Consider the following 22,146-nt stretch of genomic DNA (forward strand, 5'->3'; position numbering starts at 1 on the left):
ACAAGAGAGAGAGACCGTGATGACAACTACAGGGCTCCAAGAGAACTGGGACAGGCTGGGGGTGAGAGTGTAGGGTTTCGCTAAGGGGGTTACCGCTAGCCCCTCTCTTCCCCAGAGGCCTAGGGAGGCACATGCGGGAAGGATGATAACCCAGTGTTTGCAGCTAGACTGACTCCGCTTCTCTGAGGCTCAGCTCTCTCACCTGTAAATGGCATTCATGCGAGCCTTCCCGGTGGGGCTACTGGGAGGGAGGTCTCAAGGGATCCTGATGAGGCTGGCCTGGCCTGAGCCGCCTGCCCTCAGTGAGGCGGAGAGAAACAGAAGCCTTGTAGAGACATGGCCACAGGGCGGGCGGTGCTGTGGGCCAGCTGGGTGCGGGTGGGTGCAGGTGAGGGAGAGCCCAGTGGGGGCAGCTGCCTCCTATCCAGTGCCCTTGAAGCTCACTTGGCCTTTAGGTCAATCACGAGGATGTTTGTAGCCCTCCTGTTTCTTGGCAGCAAGCTCAGCTACATGTTTTCCCCAACAGCCTCTATGAGGACAGGCTGGATCCTTCAGGCTGCTGGGGATGTCACTCCAGGCAAGCAACGTGGCTCCAAGCCAGATCAGCTTCCTGCCCACCATACAGCTGTTCACACAGGGACAGGAGCGCGTGGCAGATATGGGAGACCTGGGTGCGTGGGGGGGGGCGGTGATGGGGACAGTTTTCATGTGTGTGAGGGGAAGACAGCCCCAGAAGCACTGGCTGGCCAGCCCCTTAACCCCAAGGGCTCTCCCAGCCCAAGAATCCCCAGTCATCAGGACCAGTTCTTGCCAAGACCCCTCATGGCTTACTGGGTGGGAGCAGGTGGTAGCTGTGCTGGAAGGTGCAGGCCAGCCGCCGGCTGAGCAACATGAACGCCATGATCCTATCCTCCGGGAACAGAGGCCCCTTCACACGCTTTCACCCTGCAAGAAACCAGAGACGCACAATCAGGCCGGCCATTTCCCATGTTGTGCAGAAGGTTCTTCTGGCATCACACCCTTTGCTTTCATACTGAATGTCCACTTTTACAAACAAGGGCTGGGGTGCCTGGCTGGCTCAGTCGAAGGACCAGGTGGCCCTTGCTCTCTGGGTTGTGGGCTCGAGACCCATGTTAGTCGTGGAGAGTTCTTCAACAAAAGTGTTTTCTTTTTTCTTTTCTTTTCTATTTTTTTTTAATTTATTTGACAGAGATCACAAGTAGGCAGAGAGGCAGGCAGAGAGAGAGGCGGGGGGAAGCAGGCTCCCCGCCGAGCAGAGACCCCGATGCGGGGCTCGATCCCAGGACCCTGGGATCACGACCTGAGCCGAAGGCAGAGGCTTAACCCTCTGAGCCACCCAGGCACCCCAGTAAAAGTGTTTTCATTTGACCTGGACCACACCCCAGGCAGGATCACTGTGCACATTTTCTAGATGAAAAATCAGAGTAAGGGGACAGAGCTGGCTTGAGATCCCTCTGTAGGTGAGCTGACAAGCTCAGTGTGTCACCCACCTGGGACAAGCCAGCCCGATTAGGGAGACGGGAGGGCTCAGGTGGAGGAGGGTTCAGAGCAGATGCAGTGGCTGCACGACACAGGAGGCTGGGACACCCCTGCCCCGTCCCCGCATAGGACACTGGTCCCCAGCACTGTCTGGGAATCCCAGGACCCCGTGCCGTTTCTGGAGGCCTGTTTTGGGAAGTGCATGCTTCCAGGGATGTGACCAACCTTCTTGAGTTTGCTGGAGATGGAGGGGGTTCCCTGGACGTGGAACTTTGCTCTGAAACCCAGGAGTGAGGGTTCTCAGCTCCCGTGCCACCCGTATGCTGACTCCCTCTGACCCCTCCCAAGTCCTGCCCTCCCTGGCTAGATCTGCCAGCTGCCCATTGCTTTGTGGGCCTGGAGCAACATCCCCACCCTGTCTGTTTTCTTCTATCACCTCCCCTCAGTCCCTCCCCAGGCCACCACTGAAGTGTGTTCCCACTGCATCTTTTGGTTTGTGGGTCTTCTTGCTACATCCCCGCTTTGTTATCTGGAGTGTGTATTTTCAATTGTATTGTGTTGTATCTCAGAACAATGATGGAGCCATTCACGTTTCACAACTTGTGGACCCTGTTTCCTGCGTCCTTTCTGCACGCTGCACGCTGTGCTAAGCTCTTTGCATAGGGCACTATTAATATTCATTATTGCTATGAATGCCCACAACAATGCTTTGTGCTCCCCTCTTTACAGATGAGGACACAGAGGCACAGAGAGGTTAATGGTGGATCTGAAAACAGATCTGTCTGACCCCAGAGTCGCTGAGTCCTAACACCTCATAGATGTCCCTCTCTTCACTCTGCAACAAAGCATGGAGGAAGAACCGGCTAGAGGTGGTGGGCAGGCTTAGCAACCTGGGTGAGGACACGGGCGGGTGTCTGGCACCAAGCTCAGGACGATGAGTTGGCAGTGCTCCCACCCCGATGCACCCAGAGCTAACGGGACGTAGGGCTGTATTATTATTATTATAAGCAGAGACTGAGCAAAGGAGGGTAATGTTGGCACTGCTTTAAAGACTCACTCATTCCATGAATTTTCATGGTGTACGTACTATGTACATCCAGAGCAGTGAGCTCATGAGCACAGGACGCAGGGCACAGGGGCCATCAGGTGCAGTGCTTGCCCTCCAGGCATGACCATGACCTGAGCACCTAGAGGTGCTGCAGACACCTGCCTCTTTCACCCCAAAACCCCAGGAGATGAATGGCTACATCACTGTCCACTCTTCAGAGATGAGGCCACTGAGGTGCTCCCCGGGAAGCGGGTGCAGGAGGGAGCTTTGGGGTATCCATTCAGCACACCATGTACTCCTGCTCTCAGAAACTCCCCCCTCTGTCTACAGGAGTGCAGACCTGGCAGCCCTGTCCATGCTGTGTCACCCCCCGACCACAGCTGACTGGACGGGGATAGGCCAGAGTCCCGGGAGCTGTGGGGTCCACCACCTCCTACCCTGGGAGAGGAGCCGGCATGCAGACAGGGTGTTTCAGGGCAGAACAGTGTGTAACAGAGAAGCGGCTGCAAGAGAGGACAGAGGCCCCGGACACGGATGCTTCCTGGCTCCACCTCAAGCCTGCAGCCCAGCCTGGCCACGAGTGCCCCCCTCACTGCTGACACTGTTGGGGCCAAGAGTCCCTGGAGTCCCTGTATCCCTGGGGGTGAGCCGGTGCCATGGGGGAGGGCCAGGAGTGTCAGGTTCCGGAGTCCGGCTAATAGTGCGGTTAGAGACTCAGACTGAGCTCCGCATCTTGGGAGTGTGCACTGGGAGTGCCTGCCTAGGGCTCTCCTCCTCAGCACTGCAGGCCCCACATGGCTAAGGACACAGTCTCTCTGGGTGGGTGCTCTGGGAGGCAGCGCCTGCAGTCTGAGGGAGCGGGGTAGGGGTTCAGAAGGCGCTTTATCCCCCTCAATGGGCCCAGCCATCCAGCTGGGAGGGTGTCTCCTGTGTTGGAGGTGAGGACATGGAGTTTCTCGGAGGGGTGATTTATTCGACCTTGGTTACAGGAATGCCTGGGACCGTCCCTGCTTTTCCCCGTGACAATATCGATTAACTCAGCGAATAACATAACACCTCCTCATCATCTTATTAGATGCCAAGGCTTGATGGATACAAATGATCCAGTTCAGAGAGGAAATTTTGTTGCTTTTTACCAGAGGAAATGTTATTGAGGAGATCATGGGTCTGGAACGTGTGACCATAAATTAACTGAGAAACTGTACTCTTTCCTCGATAACTCAGTGAGTTGTTTTTGTTTTTTTTTTTTAATCTATTCCAGCAGCATATCCAACGCAAAGCAAGCCTGTTCATTTAGCAGCACGGTGACTATGCAGAACCAGCGGCTGCCGTCTCTCATTTAAAACCATTTGTGTCAAACGGGAGCACTTAAGACTCCACACAATTTAATTTCCATTAAGCACGTGTTTGAAAATGCAAGAATCTCCGAGAACGCGTACATTAACATTTGAATGCTCCGCGAAAGTGAGTCACACCTGCACGCTTTCAATTACAAAATGTCACAATGGGAAATATATGGCAGTGACATTTCGGTGGCCTGCAGTTGAAATTGACCTTATAACAAAACCTGATCTTTATCAGACGTGAATTCTTAGCACAATATGTCTCCAACAATCAGAAGAGTTGATGTCATGCGCTCACTGTATCTAGCCCACTAATTCAATCAACAAAAATTAATTAGGTGCCTGTTACCGGCAAGGCACTGCTTTATGTGGGTATCGAGATGGGTAAAACGTTCCTCTCCTTCTGAAGCTCATAATTTAGTGGCAGACGAACGAGGGGAGAGAATGGGAGAGTTTAATGCACTAGGGCTGCTTTCCTCTTCATGTCAATAAAATCCTCAAAATAACCTGGCAAGATATGTATATAAAAATTTTCCATTTCACCGTCAACAAGTAATTCTGCATAAGACGGGATGAAATCGTGACTTTTGCTGGTACAAATACGTAAGGTGCTGTGGGAAGGCAGAGAGAGGTTCATTCTGGCGGGGGTTACGATGTCAGTGACGTGTCACCTGAGCTGCATTTTCAAAGGGGAGCAGCTTTTCAGAAGCCACAGAGGAAAGGGGAGGTGCGGGCTTCAGCAAATGCTCAGGGGTGATGAGCTACGGAATGGGCAAGAGTCGGGTGCATAGCGAGGGTCACCAGGACGTGAAATCCCAGAGGGAAGGGAAGGTGGAAGGGAAGATGAGGCACAGGGTTGGCTGGAGATGCCCTCAACGTGGGGGGAGGGAGCCCAGCTCTTCCGTCTTATTCCAAAGGGTCCTGCTCAGCCAGGTGCACGGAACAAGCCGCATGTCGTGAGATGCTGGGGTCACTGTGAACTGAGGAGGGGGTTCCTGAGGCATGTCGGAGGCACCCACTGGGGTGAAGTTTCAAAGGGAGGAAGGAGCCAGGGACCAGCTTCTAAATCCCTAGCTTTTAAGACTTACGGGTTCTTTGAAAAGTTGAACACAGGATACCACGATGCCCAGCAATCCCACTCCTTCTCTTGTCGTTGCTGAAGTAGGCTCCGTGCTCAACCGACGGAGCCCCCAGGTGCCCTGGCAATTCCACTCCTAAGTGTACACCCCAGAGAATGCAAAATAGGAGCTTTTCACACAGATACATGTACACACATGTTCATACCAGCACCATTCACAGTACCAAAGATGGGAGCCACCCAAGTGCACGTCAATGGCCAAACAGGTAAACCACACAGGGTCTGTCCACACCACGGAGTCCTCCACCACAATAAGGAATGATGTGCTGACAGATGCTACAAAGTGGAGAAACCACAAAAACATGACTCTCAGGGCAAGAATCCAGACACGAGGGGTGCCTGGGTGGCTCAGTGGGTTAAGCCTCTGCCTTCGCCTCGAGTCATGGCCTCGGGGTCCTGGGATTGACCACACTGGGCTCTCTGCTCAGCGGAGAGCCTGCTTCCCCTTCTCCCTCTGCCTCTCTGCCTACTTGTGATCTCTCTCTCTCTAACAAGTAAATAAATAAAATCTTAAAAAAAAAAAAATCCAGACACGAGCAGCCACGCCTGGCTTCCATTTGTACGGCACATCTAGAACAGGTACATCCAAAGAGATAGAAAGTAGGTGAGTTGTTGCCAGAAATGGGGAGAGGAGCCAGTGGGGGTGACTGTCTAGTGGGTACGGGGTTTCTGTTGGGGATGATGAGAAAGTTCTGGAGCTGGTGGCGACGTCTGCCTCTTTGTGAATGTGCCAAAGGCACCGGGTGGTTCACTTACAGTGGTTAATGGTTAATCTTGTTTTATGTGAATTTGACTGCAATAAAAACATGAAAGTAAACAAGAGAATTATGGAGCTAGCCCTCCCCTTTTACAGATAGGAGACAAGACAAGGGTGTGAGGTCACGCAGGCCTGCGTCTGAGTGCCTGCTTGCTACAGCCTGTCATGTACCCTGCTTGCTTCAGTCATCCCCTTAGCAGATACCGCTGCGACCTGCCATGTGCCAGGCACTGTGTGTAGGTGCTGGTGATGAACCCGTGACCAAGATCAAGATTAAGCAGAGCTGTGATAGATTAGTGATGTCTGTCATGGGTGCTGTAATAGACACTACAGCTATGTGTGCTGAGCCTGGGCTTTAGCTCTAACAGAGTGAAACTTACAAAAATGCTCTGAGCCTCAGTGTCCTTATTTACGGGGTGGGGAGAGCGAGGTCCCTCTCAAATTTGTGCTGGAAATCAGGCACAACTGATGTGAACAGCCTGGCAGATCACAGGCTCTTCAGACATTTGAGTTTCCTCTATCTCTGACTTGTCCCTCCCTTTTGTGTTCTCTGCGGATGACGCGGTGCTTGGTTTTAGAGCTCTGTGTTTGAGGTCCATGGAGGTGTCTGGGGTCACGGAGGAAAGGGGCCCAACAGAAGGCAGTCTCTCCCTGGGGATATGCTCTGGAGCCTCTCAGATGCAAGGCAGTCACACAGGAAGGCTCCCTTTCTCCCCTGACAGTGACAGCAGGGAGAAGGGTGCCCAGGGGTCCCGCTTGTGGGCAAGTCCCTAAATAGCACTGGCACGAGCTGCATCATCTTGCCGGGACCAGTGCACCCATACCCTCGGTGCGCTCTTGGCTTCCTCTCTTACTTTCCTTCCATCATTTTCTACTGGGTCCCCAACCTTTTTAAGGATAATTCATCTCACATCACTTTTCCTGTCTGAACCACTCCAATCACACTGCAAAACCCAGGAGAGAGGGGATCAGGCTTTTCTTGTTCTCCGTGGTACCCAGAGCTCAGCGCAGTTCCTGGGTCAGTGTTTGCAGTGAGTGAACTGAACACGTCTGAGCTGTGAAACGGGGACAGTAACACCTGCCTTTGGAAAGGTCTGTTGGAGGACTCGTGAAAATTAGTGCGCGGGTCTGAAATTTGTGCTAAAACAACAATTTAACAATAATATTCTCCTCTGCCCAAGTCTGGAATCACTGTGTACATGACTGTCCATCACAGCCCTTGCTTGGCTTAGGAACCAAAGACATCTGCCTCTCCTGGCCTCAGTTTCCCCACGTGTTGGATCACGTAGTTTCCATGGCCCCTTCCGACCCCGAGAACCAACTGGCCAGTATGCGGAGAACCCCACTGCATTGCTCCTTACCCCCTTCTCCCGCCCTACAGGCTGTGTGAGCATCGATATCTCTGCTCTGTCCCCCACACTGTGTAATCTGCGCATCTAGAGGCTTATCAGTCCGGGGTCAAAGGTAGCCTAGCATCACACAGGGATATCCTTCCTTGATGTGATCAGAACAGAAAGGGAAATTTAAATCAACCCGTAAACTAAACAGAACAGGAATTATCCAAGTGCATGGCGGGCAAGGGTAATTTTTGTTTGAGGTATGCAGGTTACTTGCCAGAAACGCGGCTTCTTACTGTGTGTCTCAGTCAAAACAAGTTGCAAACCCTGGTCCGACCCGACCCTGAGCCCTCCAGGCCCACCCACCACTCCCCTGGCCCCTTTCCTTTAATTAAAATGCTAATTACTTCTCTTTGCTCCCTCTTATCTGCCTGGTGCATTCCTAGGGCGGGATGGGATGGGGAGAGGCCAGTGCAGTGTTTAAATCAATGGGGGGGGGGGAGGCAAAAAAAAAAAAAAAAAGCTCTGTTGGAAGAAGAAAAGTCATCAAAGTATTGGCTTCTGTTCATTGCTCACTTACTACCGCGATGCACCTGCATATGTAATTGCAGCCATCTGCAGGATGGCAGCCTCCGAAGTTTGGGGGGCTGCTCCAGGGTCTCCCAGCTCAGAGTCAGCGGTTTTTAGCCATGGCCACCTGTGACAATCTGCAGGAGCAGAAGACCTAGGAAGGGCTCTACCAGTACAACTTAACCAGTCTCACGGGTGTGACATGAAGCCCCAGGGGAGGCTGAGAACTACCGTCTTCAGAGGTCGATGCTGGACCCTGCACTTGACCCAGGTGTGCAAGATCCCCATCTCTCTGGAAATGGAGGGTTTCTGACTTTGAGAGTTAAACATCCCAAAAATACAGGAAGAAAGAAGCCCATGGGGCCATTTGGAAAGGTAGCGTGCGGGGTGCTGAATGCGACACCAGACTCCTCTCCTTGCTGTGTGACCTTGGGTATGTTAAGCAGCCTCTCTGCGCCCCATTTTCCTCATCTGTGAAATAGGGATAATACCTTCTGAACCTAATTCATAGGCTAGAGAGTGTGAACCGAGACGTGAGACTTGGGTCCCTGCTGTGTCCCCAGCCCCAGAGCAGTGCCTGGCGGCAAACAATCATCGAATAAATCCGACACGCTCCACAAATATCCTGAAGGCGGCTCACCTTTCCACTATGTGGCCTCGCAGGCCCCGTGAACACAAAATCTCTGCAGGAGTCACTGACTAGAAATGGACCCCCAGGCCTCTCTGGGGCCCCAAAAGTTGCTCTGTCTCTCATTCTCCTATCTGCTCCCGGGGCCGAGACAAAAGTACTGGCAGAGGCACGGGACATTCCTTTCCTGGGCCACAGCCCTCGCTGTCTGTGGGCTTTTCTGCAGACTGGATGGGACACAATGACAAACACAGCCAAGTGCGCCTCCTTCGTTGTCAGGGCCAAGGGTCGTCATGGCAACCAACAAAGCCAGAGCCCTGGGCCTGTGCAGATGGCTAACAGGGCCCCATTCACTGGGCTGTGATGGATGGCGCAGGGAAAAAACGCTTTATCTCGGACCTGGCTTCCCTCCTCCAGCGCCGGCTCCTGCAGCCTCCCCTGACTGTCTCTGCAGCACAGGCCCCAGCTCTCCCTCCCTGCATGCCTGACGTCCTATGCCCTGCCTCTTGCAGCATCATGCAATCATCGGTGACTTGTACAAGGGGAGGGTGATACTCTTCTTGGGAACGGGCAAGTGTGGACTCCTACGAAAGGCAGAGATGCAGCTAAGAAAGTCATATGAGTCAGAAATGGGGTCCAGAGGTGCCATATACTGGCTTGATGACTCTGGACCCGTTGCACAACTCACCGGGGGCCTCACATTCCCCATCTGTGAAATGGGAAGAACAAAGCGACCCATGAGGCATGAGCGCTTTGGTGCTAGAAGGCAGGTGGCCCCCAGCCTGTGAACAGGGTAAAGGGGAGAGAGAACAGACAAGGGAAAGACAGCCTTTGTCCTGCGGGTAGCACGTATATGGAAAGAAGCGTCTGCGATGGTTGAGTTAGTTTTGTATTTCTGATCCTATAAGGGGGAAGGATTAAAGGAATAGAATCTGGTCGGGAAGGATGCTTGTGCCAATGCAGGTTAAAGCTGCAGAAGGAAAGGTCCGGCCTTTAAAATCTGCTTGGGGGGCACCTGGGTGGCTCAGTGGGTTAAAGCCTCTGCTTTCGGCTCAGGTCATGATCCAGGATCCTGGGATAGAGCTCCGTATCGGGCTCTCTGTTTGGCTGGGAGCCTGCTTCTGTTCCTCTCTCTCCCTGTCTCTCTGCCTACTTGTGATCTCTGTCTGTCAAATAAATAAATAAAATAAAAAAAAAAAAAATCTGCTTGGTTCCGCAGGCGTGTAGGGAGCACCAGGGCTAAGTCCCCAAGATGCCATCTCGAATGAGGACATGTCCCACCTTGTTCTCAGGGAACTTACATTCCTGTGGGAGAGCCAACAGCAAATAGGTGATTGGAGGAGATACATTTCCCTTTCAGAGAAAACAAATCATTTTAAGGACTGCAAATACCACAGCAGATAACAAAGGACCCAATTTCTTCCCAATTTCTGCAGGGCGGGTGACTTGGAAACACTGTTGCTCATTTGAGTTACCAGATGTCCCTGATCGTGTTCCTATCGTCCGTGAGCGATACCTTCACTTTTCAATAATTCGAAGGATTGTTCATTTCTATGAGCGTGGAGGGATCTGCTACAACTCAATAAACCAATCCCTACCACGTCAACCCTCAACACACAGTGTTGCCTGTTCCTGGAAGACAAATGGTACTCTTCCCATTTTTCGGGAGGGGGAGAGGCTCAGAGAGGTTTTGTCGCTTGTGCAAGGTCACACAGCTGAAGACACTGGAGCTGGGTGAGAATCAGGGCTGTGTCAGCTTGAAGTCTGAGACGAGGCCCCATTACCAGGATGATGGCTTCAGTCCTTACCCAGAAATCTCATCAGACAACTCAGGCCGATACATACGATTTTTATAGGAACAAAGAACTTCAAACCAACAGTTGTCACTGTCTGCAGCCTTCCCAAAGACATTCATCTTTTGGCCATAGTTTCATCGGAAGGGGCCTACAACGGCCCTAACTAACAATTCCAACCTCAGGCCACACTTGGACTTTCCCCTGGCCCCAACACTTGTCCCTGCTGTCCCTTCCAGGGCGCAGAGGCCTCCATTCTACAAGGAGCCTCTTGGATTGGAAGGTCCTTCCAGAAAAAGAACTGGTGTCTTTAGAGCTCCTTAGTATTTAGGACAGCTCCAGGTAATGGATAAATCTTGCTGAGTATTTTAAACATTAAGCTGTGAAAAAGAGTTTATCCACCGTTTCTTGTTTCCTAGTTTTTCTGGCTAATTCGTTAAACATTTTGGTGCAGGTGAGCTCGTGGAGGGTGGGTTCAAAGATGTAGTCATGAAAAACCACCCCAATTCACTACTTTCGTAAAGACTATTCCGATCACACACCGACAGCCTCACCCCTTGCTTTGGATGTGACCACAGCGGCTGTTGGTCCCACGACCATGGCCAAACAGGCAGGCCTTCCAAATGGGAGACTTCAAAAGTCCTCATGCCCAGTCCTACCTCCCCACCCGGTAGCTTGTTCTTCTAAAAAAAAAAAAACAACAAACCACATAATCTGTTCCCTTAGGGAGTGCTAGGAGTCATCCTCTGGGACGCCCAAGGGCAGATGGCAGAAGCCCTTAGCCGTGCAGCTGACAGTGCTTTGTTTAGCTTATTTTGCAAAAGGAGTGGGGTCTCAGGAGGACCAAAACGTGGCACCAAAGAGAGAGCTCAGATTTAAGCCTGGGGAAGAAGGCTTATCGGCTTTCGAGGCCAGAAATGTGTCACTTTTGTCCAAAAACAAGCAAACAAAAACAACTGCTTTCTCTGTTTTGTCTACAGGGAGCCAAACATCCGGGGCGGATAAAATTGTGATGGAACGTATCCTGGGCTGGCACCCTCCATCGCAGGGAAAGCCACCCAGGTGTCCCAGCGTCCCCCATGCTCTGACTTCCATCAGGAGGCCTCTCTGCCTCCCATTCCTTTAAGAAAACTGCCTCTGTTTTATGACTTTTTTTTTTTTTTTGGATTCATTTATTTGAGCAAGAGAGAGAGAGCACTTGAGCTGGTGGGGGTCCTGAGGGGAGAGGAAGAATCCCAAGCAGACTCCCCACTGAGCACAGAGTCCGACAAGGGGCTCGACCCCATGACCTTGAGATCATGACCTGAGATGAAATCAAGAGTCGGATGCTCAACTGACTGAGCCACCCAGGTGCCCATTTTATGACTTTCTGATACCTTTAGGGGAAAACAAACTTGCTAAGTAAAAAAGCGAATTTCTAAAATGATACTCCTTGAGATGTACAGGAACTCTGGTCATCCTCCAGGGGAAAAGAGAAGGATTGGGGGATCGGGTTGAAGCAGAACAGCTACATAACGCAGCTACCCAGTCCGTCTCCTACTTGAATACTCTCTGGATCCTGGTGGCCCCAGAATTAAGCCTAGTTGCTTCGCTGGGTACACGGTTGCCCCGCCCTGCCCTGTTGACAGTGACTACCTCACACTCTGCTCCTTCCTGTCGCCAAGTCATCCACTACCCACGTGCTAATGTCTGTTGCAATGTCTTTCCTGCCCCTGCCAACTGTTTATATCCCCTTAATTCCTGGGTGCTTTCTCATAGTGCCCCTCTTCCTCTACCAGGAAGCCTTCCTGATTCACCATTTCGGGGTGAGATGCCATTCATCCGTATTTCTCCAGCAGCCTAACTTCATTAAAAAAAATATATATTTTATTTATTTATTTGACAGAGAGAGAGAGAGACAGAGATCACAAGTAGGCAGAGAGGCAGGCAGAGAGAGAGGGGGGGAAGCAGGCTCCCTGCTGAGCAGAGAGCCCGACTTGGGGCTCGATCCCAGAATCCTGGGATCACGACCTGAGCCAAAGACAGAGGCTTGAACCCACTGAGCCACCCCGGCGCCCCTAACTTCATTTTTAAATGAAAATGTTCACATACTCAGGGTGAACCTGGCTGTACCCACCGTCTTGTTCTAACAACTGCTGGCATCTACCATGTGTATGTTATGCATATTCTTTTCCAGTTCACCTATAATGTGATCATCTCCATCTCTTCCTTTAGTCAGGGAAATTCATTCATTCATTCACTCGTGGGTTCATTGTCAGGCATTTCCTGACCACCCACAGCCTGGAGACACAATACTAAACCCTAAGGACCGGCTTCAGGTGGGAACAAGAATCAGGCAGCAGAGTCTCTGCCTTCTGTTCCAGTGGAAGGAACAGACAATAATTATCTTCACACTGTGATGAGGACCATCAGTGTCACTTGGTACCAGGGGAATGATTTGGCTCAGCAGCCCCATGTCGCCCAGGAAAGGCTCCACAAACGTGCGGCACTCCACAGAGCTCAGTGCTCCGACCGCAGGGTCCCAGGAAGACAGCCTGTGTTCTTGGTCACTATGGCAAGGGGGCCGAGGGGGGGCAAGATGACTGGGGATCCATCCACCTGCTCAGGACTGAGACTGCCCCCCACAGCTGGCTCTCAGGATAGCTTTTCAAGCATGTGAACACCCAGCTCACAGCACCAAAGACACTCCTTGTCTACATCCTTTCCTGACCACTCTGAGGGCCTACATCAAGGTGGGGAAAGAAACACAAAACAGAGAAAATGCAGAAAGGCTGCTTTCGGCCCTCTGGTGTGGATGCCGGAGGCTCAGTGAATCCGTGTGTCTAAGGTCAGGGGCCTGCCCTGTGTCACACAGCTCGGAAGCCACAGGACCAGGCTTCAAACCCAGGTCTGTGAGACTGTGTGGCTGGTGCCACTCTGCCTCCTGCACAGAGAAGTTAAGCAAAGGGCCCAGGTTCACCCAACAAAGAAGGGTCAGTGATCTGGGTTTTTAATCCCTGAGTTAGTTCTTCTAAGTTCAGTGTTCTTCCTGCCCACTGTGCTGCCTTGCAAATACATTCAGGCCACGCAACAAACTCGTTGGGTATAAAAATCAGTGTCTTGGGTCATTTTAAGAAGGAAGGGAAGAGGAAAAAAGAGTGGCAGCAGCAATGACCCCACCAGAGACTTGTGCCTGATGGATTTTGGGGGGAGACATGGGTCTAAGCTAGAGCATCAGGGCTGGAGTCTGGTTTTAAAAAAAACCCTGGAAATTGATCCACTGGGGTGTCGTCTGGTGGCTGGTTTGGTTTACAGTCATGAAAGAGTAGCAGGTAATCTGGTAGAAGGCAGTGCTGCCCAAGAGAAATATATCGCAAGCCTCAAATGCGACCCACGTGAGTCATTTTCTACTTTCTAGTGGCCGCGCTAAAAAAGTAAAATCAGGGGCACCTGGCTGGCTCAGTTGGTGGAGAATGCAACTCTTGACCTCAGGGTTGTGGGTTCGAGTCCCATGTTGGGTACAGAGATTACTTAAACATAGAATCTTAAAAAAAAAAAGGGTCAAAACTGGTGAAATCTAACAATCTTATTTAACCCTACATGCCTAAAAATAAAATCATCTCAGGACGCCTGGGTGGCTCAGTTAGTTAAGCAGCTGCCTTCGGCTCAGGTCATGATCCCAGCGTCCTGGGATCGAGTCCCACATCGGGCTCCTTGCTTGGCGGGGAGCCTGCTTCTCCCTCTGCCTCTGCCTGTGCTCGCGCTCTCTCTCCCTCTCCCTCTCTCTCTGATAAATAAATAAAATCTTTAAAAAAAATAAATAAAATCATCTCAACATGTAATCGATATGATTATTATTAGGTATTTTACACCCCCCCTTCTTTTTGTGTGTGTGTGACATCTTCAAAGCCCAGGATAAATTCTGAACCCACGCACATCTCTGTCTGGATGAGCCTCATCTTGGGTGCCTGACTCACACGCGGGGAGTGGCCACCGTGCTGGACGTGGCAGGCCGACACATGGTGTCGGGGCAGGGGTGGGCCTGAAGTCATGGACGTGCCTGGCTGGGCCAGTCTGAGCTATGCTGCGGTGACAGGGAGTTTCGTCTAAGAGCTGCTTCCGGTGGCTGTGCAGACAGGACTGGAGAGGCGATTTACCGGACCCGGTGCAAAAACGAATATTCGAAGTTCTGTGTAGAGAAATGATTAAGAATTTCAAGATGGTGACAGTACAGCATTAAACCAAGCATGGGGAGGGGCCATGGTGAGCGCGGGTCATAAGCCCAGGGGGCCGGTCCTCGGTGCAGAAGAGAAAGACCCCTTCCACGCATCAGCACCCATCCCGGGTGTCCGGACAGCACTAGCAAGCGAAACCAGCAACAGCAACTACAAACAACCGATCTGCCTACTCTGGGCCAAGCCCTGCGCTAAGCTCTTTACATAAGATACAGCAGCTTCAATCTTCCTAACAATCCTCTAAGTAGTTACTACTCCTCTCTGTCAGCAAAACAAACCAAACAACAGAACACGAGCATTCCGTACACCCTGAGCACAAATGATCCGAGACACAATGACATCACGCTCAGGTAATTTCTCACTGACAAAATGCTATTGCCCGAAAGCCCACGTTCAAGTTCAGCCACTTGTCCGTGAAATGTCTTTCGTAGCTGTTCTTTGTGTTCCCGGCAGCACGGCAGGAACACACATGGTCGGCTCACTTGGCTCCTTGGTCTCTCTTAACCTGGAATCTCGTCTCACCCATTTGGTTTTTATGACACGGGCACTGTGAGACTCCAGGTCAGCGACTCTGTGTATATTTCGTCTTAATATTTTTCTTCAGGTCCTTGTAAAACGGACTGTAGATCATGGGCACATGGCGAAAGGTCTACAGGGTACATAATGCCAGGGGTACAAGGTATTGGGGGGAGGTGGGGGAGGGTGTATATAGCTCTACTCCTGTGGAAGTTAAAGATTCCCTGGAGGTAGGGACAGAGGTTTAAAGGCGATGAGGGCTTTGGGAAGTGTTGGACTAAGGAGGTGAGGCCACTGCAGACGGAGGGAACGGCGTAGGGGACAAGAACGCCATCCTGGAGGACATTTGAGGGGCAGCAGTCCTCTGAAGGTGAGGGAACCGTGTCAGGGGACTGGGCTCTGTCCCCCCTGTGCCTTCAGCCTTCCCGAGGCCCCGCCCCCTTCCCCAGGGTGCCCGGGGCATGGCCAGCTTGCAGCCAGCATTCGCCCAGAGCGGCCGGCCGCCAAGTCTCCCCAGTGCTCAGGGTCCCTTCCAGGGGTGGCTGGCTGCCGGATCTCACACACTAACTACAAAACAGCAAGTCACCCTGATTCCCACATCTCCCACATCTCGCCCTGCAAATTTTGCTTTCTAAACCTGCTTCCTTCTCGCTGCCTCTCAGGGCACGGGCTGCCACCATGAAAAAAATAAAGAACAAAACTCAAAATGAACTTCTAATTGACCACAGGAGTGTGAGATGTGAGGGGAGTCGCCATTCAAAGGTCCCTCCTACCTGCTCTTGGCATGGGCCCTCCTGGCTGTCAAGCACGAATTCTCACTGCAAACTCCAGTCTCCTGGAGGATGAAGCAAAGTGCTCCTGATGGCGAACCCCCCACCCCCCAACCAGAGCCTTCCATTCCCGAGTTCCAAAAAGACAGGCGTAAGTGCGTGTGTGCTGTTGTAGCCCTCGGAATGGAAAGGAAGGATTCATTTTAGCTCTTGAGCAAAAATACCTTTTCAAGGTGACCCTCACTTCGTTTCCAGGGGACAGAAGGCAGATGCGTGCAGAAATGCTTCTGCAAGCCCACAGGCCAAAGCGAATCCCTTATCTGTCATTTTAATAGCATTTTTGTTTATTTTGTTTCCACTTGATTTAAAAAAAATTTTTTCTTCACCCTCCCTCTCTGTTCCTACTTTAAAGGGGTTCATCCGACTGTGCTCCCTCCACTGAGAGTCCTTGAAAAATCTGTCCAGTACAGTTGTATGTCCTTCAGACCAAAAGCTATATGCAGGCACACTTGTACACACGCGCACGGGTACACACATGGGCACACGCACTTGCACACCCAGCACCCCAGATAACAGCCACTGACACATGTTGAGACACACCTCCATACACCAGTAGATATATGCAAATACATATCGCGCGTGCACACGCACAAGCACACACACATACACGTCTGCACTCACAGTGGCTGGTAGTCAGGGTCCTGAAGCAAGGCCAGCTCCCGCCTGCTTAAAACGCTTCCTCTATGCCATTCTGCAGAGTCCCAGGGACGAGAAAGGCTGGGTTCATCCTAAGAGGTGCCTCCGGGTACCAGCTCCCCCTCAGGAGGATGGTCCGGACTTCTAGGCAGTCCCCGAACCATGGGCTCAGGTACGGGAGGGAGGAAAAGGGCCTCAGAAGCAAAGCAGGTTTGGGCCAAGGATGCTCTCAGCCGGTTCCCAGCAAGTGCTAGAGGCAGGGGGACGGAGAGGGCGTGAAGGAGGAGGGACGGAAGAGAGTGAGAGGCTGAGAAGTGGCTTCACAAAGAGGTTCAGGCAGAAGCAGAAAGGAAAAGATCCACACAGAAACAAAGACAGACAGAGACTGGAAAAAAAAAAGAGAGAGAGAGAGAGAGAGAGATAAACACAGAGAGGAAAATAGAACATGGGCTGTTTAAAAAGATGTTTCGAGCCCAGCTCAGCTGAGGCCGGAAGGATGAGCCACGGGACCCGGGACCTTCTGAAATAGGCTCTCTGCAACCCACCCCCTTTCTCCTTCCAAGGCCCTCTTCCTAGATTTTTCTCTCACGGGCTCAGGACCCCTGGAGTACAAAGCAGTGATCCAAGGCTTCGGATTTCTAAATGTGGGGGCGGCCCAGCAGATCCCGCCTATGGCATGGCCCCAGACAAGAAGGGGCTCTGAGGAACGCCGAGTCATCTCTAAGACCCCGGGGGCCGGAGGGGAGGCTCCGGCTCTGACAATCCACATGACCTCTCTGGGTGTGTGTGTGGGGGTTTGGGGCATGGATTATTCTAGTCCCCCCCAGCACAGCCCAAGCTGGGGTCAATGGCTGTCCAGCAGGGCCCAGGAGAGGAAGTGGGGACGGCTGACTGCAAAATGGGGAGGGGAGAAGGAGGGAGGAGGGGGGACACAGGGCTTTCGGTCATATGCTGCTCATCAGTTGCCATGACGACAGCAAGGGGGTGGGGGCACCCGGATGGGAGGCTGCAAGAGACATGTTGGTTCTAAATCACAGTGACAGTACTTCAGCGGAGCTATTACGCCGTTGCTGTGGCAACCAATGGGATCAAATCGCAGAGGAAATCTATAATTATTACAAGCCAGATACCAACCAACTTGGCGCAGTAATCAGCTCATTAGGGCAATTCAACGTTAACTCCGGGAGGGAGGCGCGCCGACCCCCAGCCCCCAACTCTGGGAAGGAGAAGGCCAAAGAGACCCTGTAAGGCAGATCTGTTGGTGCCACAGATGGGAACCCAGAAGGCTCTCTTGGCCAAATGAGGAATATATATTAAGTGAAACGACATGAAATCGCCAACATTTTTCCATGGATTTGCTGTGTTAGTTTCCAACGTGCAGAGGCGCTGAATTTGACTGCGATTACCTGCATTCTGCCTCCACCCCCGGCTCCTCACTATCCCACTGTACCAGGCTTTATCACCTGTCCACCCCGCTAGCCACCCGCGAATCCTCTCTGTTTCTGATGCATTTCCAAGTCAATTGCAGACATCGTGTTGTGCCTTTCCCCCCCTCAAATACTTAGCCTGCGTAAAATGAAATATCTTGTCATTTTTGAACAACAAAGATAGCAATTTTATATGGTTCAATCTAAACAGGATAAAGTCTGGATTTCTGTCTGTCATCCATCCGCCCATCTATCCGTCCATCCATCTCTCCACCCACCCATTCCTCTTCTCTTCCATTCACCCATCCACCTGTCTGTCTGTCCATCCATCCATCCATCCACCCCACCCACCCACTCACTCACCCACCCACCCACCCATCCGCCCATGCGCCCCAGGGACAGCTCATGCACACTCACAGTGTCCACCAGAGATCCACCATCCCCAAATCTTCCTCCCTGGGCCAGTAGATACCACCAACAGGATGTCCTACATATTGAGCTCAGTAGGATCTCAACTAAAATCATTGTTTTTCTCCTCACACACGTGTTCCCTTCCCTCTGTGCAGCATCTCAGTAAACAGACACCATCTGTCCAAGTCAGAAACTCAAGACCCATAGTTGGTTCCTCCATCCCGTTACCTTTGCTCAGCACCACACTCTGGATTTGGCCTCTACTCCGGCTCTAGCCTCCACCCTCTCCTCTCTAGCTCTTGTCCTGGTTCAGGTACCCAGTTTCCTAACAGGACAGCTGCCCAGCCTCCCAGCGGCCACCTCACCCTCCCTCTGCTCTGTCCATGCTGACCTCCCATCTGCGAACTATATGGCCATGTTGACAGTATGGGGGGGAATGAGCACCTCATACATGGCCAGTGGGGCTACACATCTACACACATACCTTGGAGAGCCTTTTCATCAAAATCTGTAAATTTTTAAATGCACCAACTGCTTTTTCTCTCAGCATCATTCTACTTGAAAGAATTTGCCTCACTGATAGGAATGGAAAGCAACCCAAATGTCCATCACTGGGAACTGGCTAAATAAATTTTGGCGCATCTGTAATACAGAATACTATTTAGCTGATAAAAAGAATGAGGTAGCACTTTACGTACAGATGAGAGAAAGTGTTCAACCCATGAAGTTAAAGCATGTTGCAAAAAGGCATGTATAGGGCGAGGTCTCCTGTGTCCCCGGAAGCTTCTACGTTTGGGCACCAGGTTGGCTTGAGACATAAGTGGGTGCCAGTGTGCCCAGGGAGCATGGCTTCATGAGCTGCCTCTCACAAATGACAGCATTGCTCTCCACCAGGCTGGAGACCAAGAGGCGCGGGGGTGGGGGGTGCCTTTCCTGCCCTTCCTGTCTGCCTGGGTAGCACATAGCACCCCTCTGCTTTACCAGGCAAGGTCGCCCTGCAGGCTGCTGGGCTCTATTAGGTGTTGGCCTTCTCTCTGGTTCAGGGGATGCCTGGGGACACCATCTGATTGGAGGGGAAGTGAGACTGAAACCCCCCTCTGGAAAACTTGGCAAGTTTTGGAAAGCACAAGGTTCACAGGCGAACACCTGGTTTCCGGTTCCTGCTCAGACCCTAAAGGTCTCTTGTGCCTCTGTCTCTCCAGCTCTACGATGAGCTGACTACACCTCCTGGGGTCATTCTGAAGGTCAAATGTGGCAACAGGAGTGAAGACAGCGTGCCAAGGTCAGCTTGCTGAACCACTGAGAGGTAGTTATGAATTCGTCGTCAGGACCCATTCAGCCACCTTGGAATGCTAAGCCCAGCACGTGCTTCTGTCTGGGCACCTGTCTTGTGCTGAGGACGCAGCTTAGCTGTTCACATACACGGTTTCACGTAAGCTTCAAAGCTCTTTGGTGGTAGGAATTTTCACTCCCACTTCGCAGATGAGAAAGCCAACGTGCACGGAGGTTAAGGGACTTCCCTAGGAGTACAGAGAGCGTGGTGCTAACCAGATAAGCCCCTAAATCTTTCTTCCTTCTCTTTTTTTAAAATACAATTTTATTCATTTGAGAGAGAGAGCATGTGTGCATGACCCAGGGGGGTGGGTGGGCAGAGGGAGAGGAATAAGCAGATTCCCCAGGGAGCGGGAAGCCCTTACGTGGGGCTTGATCCCAGGACCCTGAGATCATGACCTGAGTCAAAGTCAAACACCTAACCGACTGAGCCACCCAGGCACTCCAGGCCCCTAAATCCTTCAGGCTGTAAAGTCCATGCTTCTCCCATTTCTTAATCATTCCCGCTTCTTAAATCATGCCTTTAGATTGGTGCTGTCGACAAGAAACACAAATGCGAGTCACAGAAGGAATTTAGTATTTTCTAGTGGCCATATTACCAAAAAAAAAGGGAATACATGACATGAATGTTAGCTATATGTTGTATTCAACTTGATATATCTCCAAATCATCATTACAGCCAATACTCAATATGAAAGGTAATCAGTGAGGTCTGGATATCTTTGGTCCTACTGCATCTTGGAAATCCCACATGTATTTTATGCTTTCAGCACCTGTTGGTGCAGACGAGCTACATTTCAGGTGCTCGGGGGCCACATGGGGCTTCCTGGAGAACGCAGCTTAGTTTATTCACTCCTGGAATGAGTCCAGACCTTACTGACATTGCCCATCCTTTACTGAGCACCTGCTGTATGCCTGGCCTGGCTCTGGCTAATTATTTCCTATACATAAGTCCACTCGTTCTCACAACTCAGGGAAGCAGGTGCTCTTATGAGAAACAGAGGAGAAACATGTAGCTCAGGTAGTTTAGGGAATGTGTCCAAGATTACAGAGCTAATTACCTACCCAAGGAGCTGGAGTTTGAACCGAAGTCCATCCAGAAACCTGTCCCCTCACATAGCCACCAACGGATGCCAAACATCCCATCACAACACATCAATCACACGGGTTTATAAAAATTAAACTTCTGAGAGGAGGATTTGACTTGTGGCACTTATTTCAAACAATCTGATTAATCAATACTTAAGATCACTTAAGCATTAGCTAAAAAGTCCGCAACTTGCCCTGAACTTTGTACCCGCATGGGACGTTAAGAATTGATAATAAACCAGACAATGAACGCCCCCACCCGTGTGCCTCCTCTTGCCTGGATGGGATGTGAATTAGAGAGGCAAGTCAAGTCCAGCCTCTACCCCTTCAGAGCAGCTCCCTATCGGACACAGCGGTGGCTTCATTCCTTCGTGGGATCGCATGTGGGATGGCGGGCCCCAGTAGGGCCAATTCTGCCCTGTGACATGCGAGAACTGGCTGTGTCTCACTGGGGATGGGGATGGTGGTGCTGCCCCTGCAGCCGGCTGTGGGATGATCCTGGCCAGAGCCTGAGAAATCCGTGCTCTGGAGCTGCCGACATCCCTGATTTTGGGCGAGGATGCCCGGGGGCTGAGTGTAGCCAGCTCTTTGGTTCCACAGTGTGGCTGCCGCCTCAGAAAGGCAGGATTCACCCTTGCCTCTTGCATAGTGGCTTAGGAGCCAACCACACTTCAGTGCTGACTCACTGAACACAAACAGGATTACCTGGTCATCAGCGGGAGGATGAAACCAGAGAAAGCAGCAAGAAAGGGAACTCTGATCTGCATCTGAAATAGGACTCCGATTCATCTGTTTTTCTCCCTCATTTCCACTGCCTCCTTCAGACCACCATGGCCATCTACGGGCACCTTCCTGCTTGTCCCTCAGCTTGTCACTTCTTGCCTCAGTGTTGCTTCCCAGGCTTTCACGAGGCCTCTGAGATGCTGCCCAAGCAACCCCTGCCTCTGATTCCTGGAAAGCACAGAGCTCTGTGGCCTCAGGGCCTTTGCATGGGCTATTCTTGCTGCCTGGATGGCTTCCCTCACTTCTGCTCAGTCAACTTCCATGCATGCCTCAGATTTCAAACCTCCTATGTTACCTCCTCAGAGAAGCTTTTTTCTTAACTGCATGGAAATAAGAGCATCCAATGTAATTTCTTAGAGTGGTATTGTTTCTTACCACTTACCACTGTTTGCACATGTATATTCATTTGTGTATCACCTGAATGTGCACCTTCCATGCCACTCCCTATATCCCAGAGGGTCCCCAGCAGTTGGCCCAGTGCCTGGCACACATGATGGGCTCGTTCAATGTCTGCTGAATGAATTCTTACTGTTCCCATCTTACAGATAAAAGACCTGAGGGCTTGGGAGAAAGGAAACTTGCCCGAATGACACTTGCATCTTTTTTTTAAAAAAGTTCTCGATATCCTACTGTGTGCAAAGTCCTAACCCAAAGGGTCTAGAGGCTCTACTGAGAAACATAGGCAAATGGCTAGTATGCAGAAATAGCATCACTGGCCACAGAAACTGTGAAGTCTGCCTCCTCTCTTTAATCACTTTGTGAAATCGAGAGAGTGTGTTAGGTGTGGAGTCAGT

General features: G+C 51.4%; 1 protein-coding gene across 2 annotated transcripts in view; it reads right to left on the reverse strand.

The window, feature by feature from the left end:
* The window catches only part of ABAT (4-aminobutyrate aminotransferase), a 94,122-nt gene that overhangs the window by 48,183 nt on the left and 23,793 nt on the right, over window positions 1–22,146 (reverse strand). For both annotated transcript variants that reach the window (XM_080830003.1, XM_080830002.1), the window contains exon 2: window positions 832–945. In XM_080830003.1, the coding sequence (XP_080686129.1) occupies window positions 832–901 (70 nt within the window). In that variant the 5' untranslated portion in view covers window positions 902–945. The remainder of the gene's footprint in view (window positions 1–831; window positions 946–22,146) is intronic.

This window comes from Martes martes (genome assembly GCF_963455335.1).
Source record: "Martes martes genome assembly, chromosome: 18".
Lineage (NCBI taxonomy): Eukaryota > Metazoa > Chordata > Mammalia > Carnivora > Mustelidae > Martes > Martes martes.